General features: G+C 38.7%; 1 protein-coding gene across 1 annotated transcript; it reads left to right on the forward strand.

Moving 5' to 3' along the window:
• The first annotated feature begins 5,501 nt into the window (after nt 1-5,501).
• On the forward strand, nt 5,502-7,093 carry zbtb34 (zinc finger and BTB domain containing 34). Its single transcript, XM_073819921.1, has one exon. The coding sequence runs from the start codon at nt 5,502-5,504 to the stop codon at nt 7,026-7,028; it is 1,527 nt and encodes a 508-aa protein (XP_073676022.1). The 3' UTR covers nt 7,029-7,093.
• Nucleotides 7,094-7,764: the final 671 nt, after the last annotated feature.

The raw sequence follows: 7,764 nt of genomic DNA on the forward strand, positions 1-7,764 counted from the left end.
ATTGGCTGTTGCCAAATCTCTTATAACACTGTTGACGCTGCTGCATTATCTTATTGAGAAATTGCTAACCTTTAACAGTCGATCTTTTCACCAGTCCACCGTATAAATATGCCTTTTGGTCTGTTACTTGTGCAATCCATAGTATGAGGAAGTAGCTTCATGATTTTATTGTTTTTAATGATCGAGAGCTGTGTTAAACCCCCCCTCAACTCTCCCCTCGGGACACGAGCCTGAGTGTGAAACCTGTGATTGCATCTCGCTGGAGTGCTGCCAGGACACTTGCCCCGTGGGTCCACCAGATCAACTGAGTATACATTCTCTGGCAACCTGTCAAACTTGAGTTTAGCTTGGTTCGCATAGCAGCGCCTTTCTGATGTGAATTCACACTACATGTACACGTGAACTGAAGGACTTAACAAAAATTAAACGTTTTACACAATTTTCAAAACATTTTGATTGTTTTTCGACTACATTCAAAATCCATTTCTCTTAGTGGATGTGCAAAACTACAGTTTTAAAACCGACTAGTGGGTTGCTTTGCCTGTTTGAAATTAGGACCCGCGGATGGAATCACGGAATGCAGTCATAAAAAAAGGAATATATGGTATAACACAATGTTACGAAAATTGCCAGATTTTGAATGAATAAATCAAAAATAGGTCAGTACACTTAAATCAAAACACGATATGGACTAGTTGTTTGTAAATATTAAGCATGTTCTGTAGAAGTTAAGACTCAGCCACTCCTCCCTAAAATGGCTCGTTCAAATACGCCCCCACCTGTTCACATCACGGGGCGAGTAGATTAGCATAACACCACTCATATGTAAATATGAGATAAATAAATAAAACGTGTAAAAAGACAGTATGCGTCATTCTAATCAGTAGTTATGTCCCCACTGGATGCAACAAATGCCTCGTTTATAATGTGTTTTGTTTCTGTCTGGTCGCGCCGAGAAACGGCATGGTAGGGGGCATAACATTTTGGTCTCATGGTATTCGGCCAATCACAATGCCCCGGATAGCTGCCCAATCAGAGAACACCTCGGTTTCTATCAATGATGAGTTTGGTAAAAATGGAAGTGTTTCAGAAAGGCGGGGCAGAGGGGAGCAACAATAATGTACAGTATGTGGAAAATAATGTGTTATTTTATGAAAAAAAAAATATATATATATATATATTATATATATTATTATTATTTTAATACAATCAATTAATTAGAGCTGCTTTTGATTATTTCATTTATGAAACCACTGAAATGGAATTCAGAAACTGAATGGAAAACAGAATTTAGTAAAGAAAAAACTGAATTCGAGAAAAAAATAAAATCAATTTCATAGGGCCTTAAAATGTAATTTTTGTTGAACTTTTAATACACTTTAATAAGTAAATTGTTAAATTGTGTAAGTTTCATGATTTCAATTAATTTCACATGCTTTTTCATAATGTAATTTAATTATTAAAACAGTCTAGAGAAATCAAAACGTAATTAGGAAAAAAACAAACAAAATGGAATTTGGGGAAAAATAAAAATGGATTGCATAGGTCCTGGCCCTGATTGTGTTTCTCAAATAAGACATATTTTAAAAATATATATTTTTAGGAGCTCTGGACTAAAGTTAGGTTGTTTTAAAATTGTTAAAATTGATCAAATGTGACCTTAAAGATGTTGTCTTGTTAGACTTCTGTTTCAAATAATTGCTGTTTTTTAAACTTTGTATTTAAGTCAACCTGAAAATAAAGTTACGGTTTCCAAATATTCAAAAATATTAAGCAGCACAACCGTTTTCAACCTTGATAAAATTGCCAAAATGTTTCTTAAGCACCAAATTAGCATATTAGAATGTTTTCTGAAACATCATGCGACTCTAAAGACTAGAGTAATGGCTGAAAATTCAGCTTTGCCATCACAGCTTAAAATATATTTAAAAAGAAAACATGCTAAATTGTAACAATATTTTACAACATTACTTTTTTTTACTGTATTTTTGATCAAACTGTATTAACAGTGAATGGTAGTATTTGTATGTATATATGTCTGTATTTGTCTGCTTCCTCTTCTCTTTCTGTTTTTCTTGACCGTGGCAAAGAGACAACATATGGGTGGCAGGACAGGTGTCTCGGCAAGCCCTGCCAAATTGGAGAAAGTGTTTACGCTTCCAAATTGCTGACTGAGACTCACGCTGAATCACTAGAGAGTGAGAAGAGAAGACTTTAGAGTAGGTGGAGGCATTGGAGGACCTAGAGAGAAGGTTGTAAAGAGGGAGATAAGAAGAACAGCTTTATAGAACTCGTGTGAATTTTGCATTTTCACATTTTTTTTTAATTTTTTTATAAATGCAGCTTTTTTAATGTGCTGTGCTGTTCAACATATTACTTGCAAGTTAAGTGGCTGCAGTAGTACTTTTATGCTCTTAATGATGGATTACTCGTTCTCCCACATCGTTTTTGGCCATGCATCAACTTGATCTAATGATATCTCTCAACAACACACCCATGAGCATATAAGATCTTATTGCTTGTCTGCTTTTTTAGACTTTGCTCTGGATGACACCTTTGCATGAGAGCATTATATGAACTTTTCTAATACTTGGAGGATTTTTTAACTAGGTGTGTTTGAAGACCAGTCATGGCTATAGGCTTTTTTTGTCATTTAAAGAGGTGGAGATGTCTGTAAAGTGCTTTAGCTTCAGTATGCAAAGGATTGGATTAAAGTATGCACTGGGTGCTTCACTAAATCTTGCACTCTGGAGCCACAGCGAACTGGCCATATGTTCCTTTGTCTTTTTTCTGCTTTGTGAGTCTCTGTGAAATTAGTCAGATGCAGTGTCTTATTACAAGATGTTCTGGTTATTCAAAGCATGTATCCCATTGGGATCCAAAAAACCCATGCCAGCATGTGCACTACCATTCAATAGTTTGGGGTTAGTCAAAAAATAGCAAATGTATAATGTAACAAGATAAATTAGATCAATAGACCAATTTAGAGTAGACGTCACAGTTACGTCACCTACAGCTGCACACGCATTGTGATGGCAGAAAAACACTGGTAACAAATGGAGGGAAACTGGTGAAAACCTTGAAATAAGAAAAAAAAATATTGTTGTGCCTTTGTATGTCAGAATCATAATGCAAATCCTTTTTATAGAGTACTGTCGTCAAAGACGCCATTTGAAGCTAAACACAGATGTTTAAACGGACAGACTATGGATGAAACCTGCTATGATTAGCCTAATTTTAAAGTGTAAATTTGATTTAAACTACGTCATATTCACTTATTCAGTTCATAGCGGACATATTGTATTAGCCCTACAGTTACAGCATGGAATACTATTTAAACCTCTAACATTTTACCTAATATTTACCTATTTTATCTCACAATTGTGATCTTTTTCTTGCAAATTCAAGTTTATATCTCCTAGTTCAGACTTTATAACAGGATTTAACTCAACAATAGCAAGTTTGTCAATTCTGAGGGAAAAAAAGCAGAGGGGAAAGAAAAGAATGATGAGTTGATTTTTCTTATCAGGATTGTGAGATATAATCTCAGAATTGCGATAAAGTCAGAATTTTTAAATATGAACTCAAACTGTCATTTTCTTCCACCAGAAAAGCTCCAGCCACAAAAAAACGTCATCACTATCTGCAAACACCAAATTGGTCTGTAGATTATGTTCTTCTGTTCTGACATGCCTGTTTATCAAAACAACCCTCCCAAAATTAAGCAGTACAACAGTTTTCAACATTAATAATAAGAAATTTTATTTAAACGCTAAAAACAGCATATTAGAATATTTTCTAAAGGCTCATATCACCAAGTTATGGCTGCTGAAATTTCAGCTTTTCCATCACAGGAATAAAATACATTTTTAAAATATATTCAGATAGAAAAAAGTTTTTTTTTTAAATGCAATAATATTTTACAATATTGACTTGACTGCATTTTTAAGTCAATAAATGCAGCCTTTATGAGCATAAGAGACTTCTCCAAACCCTGAACTTTTGAATGATTCATGTATTTAAGTGCATGTAATAATTTAAAATTAATGTTCCTGACTTGAAGAATAATGCACTAGTTAACAAATGTCTTGTCTCAAAATACTATGTGGATGTTAAATTTGCTAAGTACAGCAGCATGTTTACTCTCATGTGAAAAAGACTGGGAAAGTGTGGTTAGGCCATAAGCAGGCTGACGCCAATGTGCCAAGATATCTTTTGTTTGGTAATAGGGTAGATTCATCAAGTGTAGATTCATACTATACTGCTGAAATTGAAACCCTGATTATTACTAGAGTTTCATATAATTGTCCCACGCAGTATACAATGCAATACATATGTCAAGTTGCAACAACTCATAATATCATAATTGGATCGTGATTAAAACTGCATACAATTTTTCTCTCTCTGTGAGTGTAAAATTCATGGAATTTTGTAGATTTCAACAGATGTGTAAATAAATCGACATAATATAATCTACTATGGATAACAATATCACAATATCTCGATATGAAGTACACGATACGATATTTATTGTGATATTTACAAAAAAAAGGACAAATGAAGTACCTAAACTTTAAAGGGGTCTCAACCCTTTTGTTATTTGTGGTATCCAAGGCTCAGTCCAAACTAGATTCACACTGGTGTTTTATTTACAAATTAGAATATAATAACAATTTTATATTATTGTTATTCATATGACTGTAATAGCCATATATTGTAAAACAGTAATATTTCATAGGTATATTATTTTTGCTTTACAGTAAGGAATTTACAATACTTCCCAATTTCTACAGTTGAAAGAGATGTATTGAATTTGGACTGCAGTAACGTTACCCATTTAAACCGTTAGCTGTCAGCAATTCATACTGCACTTTTAAGCTTTTGATTTGATGGAAACAACAGAAGAGCTTTTATTTTGACGGAAAACTCCAGCTTCAGTGTAAACAAGCTTACAAAATGCATCTTGCTACAAATCTAGTAAAATGCTGTAATCATCTGCCGCGAAAATATAACTGGTGGCTGTTGCGTTCCTAAACGTATGCTAATCTCACAGCACGTGGAATAAATAAGGTTACTGTTTTCACTGTGAATTTAACCGTTCTGAGGCGTGGAAAACTCCGGATTACAAGCTGATCACCTGAACGAGGTGCGCACTTTAAAATGCGCAGCAAAAACAGACTTGTCGAAAAGATTAGACCATATTATGCTTTCAGTTTTAGTTCATTTGACAGATTGTGCCAAAGCATAGTGGCCTAAAACAAAATTTTGAAGACTGTTTATGTTAGAATCAGAAGTTTAAATATATTTTAAAAAATACACTTTTTGCCCGGAAGACCTGTCGTTTCATGTCGTCATGTGGCCATATTGATATTGAGATATTGATATCCACGATATTGATACTACCATTACATTGCTATAATCTACCTTCTAATTCATCTAATCTAATTCATTCTTCTTTTTCCTTTAGGTTCTCTACAAACCAGGAGAGACGTCAGTGAGTCATGGAGGACTGTAGTAGCCTCATAGAGTTCGACGTACCTGAGTTCAGCAACACCGTCCTGAACCAGCTCAATGAGCTCCGTCTCCAGGGAAAGCTGTGCGACATCATTGTGCACATTCAGGGCCAGCCATTCCGAGCCCATAAGGCCGTCTTGGCCGCCAGTTCGCCATACTTCCGCGACCATTCGTCACTAGGCACAATGAGTGGCCTCTCCATCTCCGTAATCAAGAGCCCCGAGGTGTTTGAGCAGCTGCTCGCCTTCTGCTACACTGGCCGCATGTCATTGCGCCTACGAGATGTCATCAGCTTCCTCACGGCTGCCAGCTTCCTCCAAATGCAGGCTGTGATTGACAAATGCACACAGATTCTTGAGGGCATTCATTCGAAGATCAGCATCCCTATGCCTGGTGGAACTGATCCAGATGATGATTGCACCACCTCAAGGGCTGGACGCAACGGTGTGAAAGATGGAGGAATCTTCATAAACCCCACCCAGATTTCGCCGCCCTACTATTCTCGACAAAATCATTGTGCAGAAGGGCGGAGCTCAGGTAAGGGAGTGGCAGAAGAGGGTCAGTCAGATCGAGGAAGCAGCGATGGGATATCCGAGCAGGAGGCGTCCATGGAGGTAGAGTCTGAACAAGTAGACCTCATCGGCAAAGACGGACAGGTAACCGACGTCCATATCAAGCTGGAGAAACCTGACCGGCCCACCTACTCCGATAGCTCTTCTGCAGGTGATGACGGATACCATACAGAGCTAGTGGATGGTGAACAGGTGTTGGCTGTCAGTGTGGGATCCTACGGGCCTGTGCTTTCCTCAGCCGGATACACTTACTCTGCACTACCTTCCTCCTGCTTCGTCAGCCTGAGTTCTTCTAGCCCATCTCGCTCCTTGCTCAGCAGCGTCCGGGGTGGTCGTGCCCGCCCAAAACGTCCCGTGACTCTTCCAGCCGATCTGCTAACACAGCTCAAGCCCGCTACCGACGAAGGAGATCCACCCGCGGCGGCAGCGACCCTCGAGAACGATGTCCGGGAACGAAGTTTCCGTGGACAGTGGTACCCCTACAATGAGCGCCTCATCTGCATCTACTGCGGCAAGTCCTTCAACCAAAAGGGCAGCCTTGACCGCCACATGCGCCTGCACATGGGCATCACGCCCTTCGTCTGCAAGTTCTGCGGCAAGAAGTACACCCGCAAAGACCAGCTGGAGTACCACATCCGCGGCCACACGGACAACAAACCCTTCCACTGCCAGATCTGTGGCAAATGCTTTCCCTTCCAAGGCACACTCAACCAGCACTTGCGCAAGAAGCACATGACCTCTGGCACAGAAGTTAACAATCACACTGACTTGCTGGGAGAGGCACCAGATGGCCAGAGAGGGGAGCAAGAGGATACCTCCGAGGGCGAAGCAGCCTGCGGAGCAGCTTACCCCGATGATTTGTCAACAAAAACCCCCAGCGAAGAAAGCGGCAAGTGTACTCCAGAAGAAACCCCTGCGTCCAAACCTCTGCGTGGATATTGAGGAAAAAAGTTTTCCATTTACTTGGTTTGTCCTCCTTATCTAATAAGGAAGCTTAAAGGGTTACTCTTTTCACGATGAAGCCCAGCTGTTTTTAAAGAACGACAAGAAATAACCTGCCTTGCGCATTTTCTACAAGTCCATTTTTGTGGAAGTTCTACACAGGACTAAGATCGAGAGAAGAGTTTTTAAGGAGTTTTTCAAAGGGAAGGAGTCCTATATTCGGGGAATTAAATAATCGGGGTGGAGGTCTCTGTAATCAAGGCCTCCTAAGAGTTTTATCACATTTTTTATATATCTATATATATATTTCCATGTTTTTCAACATATTTACAGAGTAATATAGGCATGTTGCAATAATGAATAATGTGAAAGCTCAGATGAGATGCTCGTCATATCACGCTTTTACCTGACCTGTTTTTGCACATGTGGCCTGTAGTAGGTCACTCACTCACGAGGAATGGTTTATCTGCCAGTGCAAGGCTCTTTGTGACACATCCGTTCAATACCTCATTATACAACCTCAACATACTCATAAAGGACAGTATTTGTAGCTTGTCGTCAACTCCAGCCAGGTTTTACCTCATAGCAAAGAACCTGAACGGAGGGGAAGAAGCTTCTCTCAGTAAAATCACATTTGTTTTGTTTTCATAGGGTTTAATGCTATGGTAAAACCCCGAACAAAACATCTCCACTCTACCAAGGCTTGATACTTCAGTCAAATATTCCTTAGTGATTG

This window comes from Garra rufa, chromosome 15 (assembly GCF_049309525.1).
Source record: "Garra rufa chromosome 15, GarRuf1.0, whole genome shotgun sequence".
Lineage (NCBI taxonomy): Eukaryota > Metazoa > Chordata > Actinopteri > Cypriniformes > Cyprinidae > Garra > Garra rufa.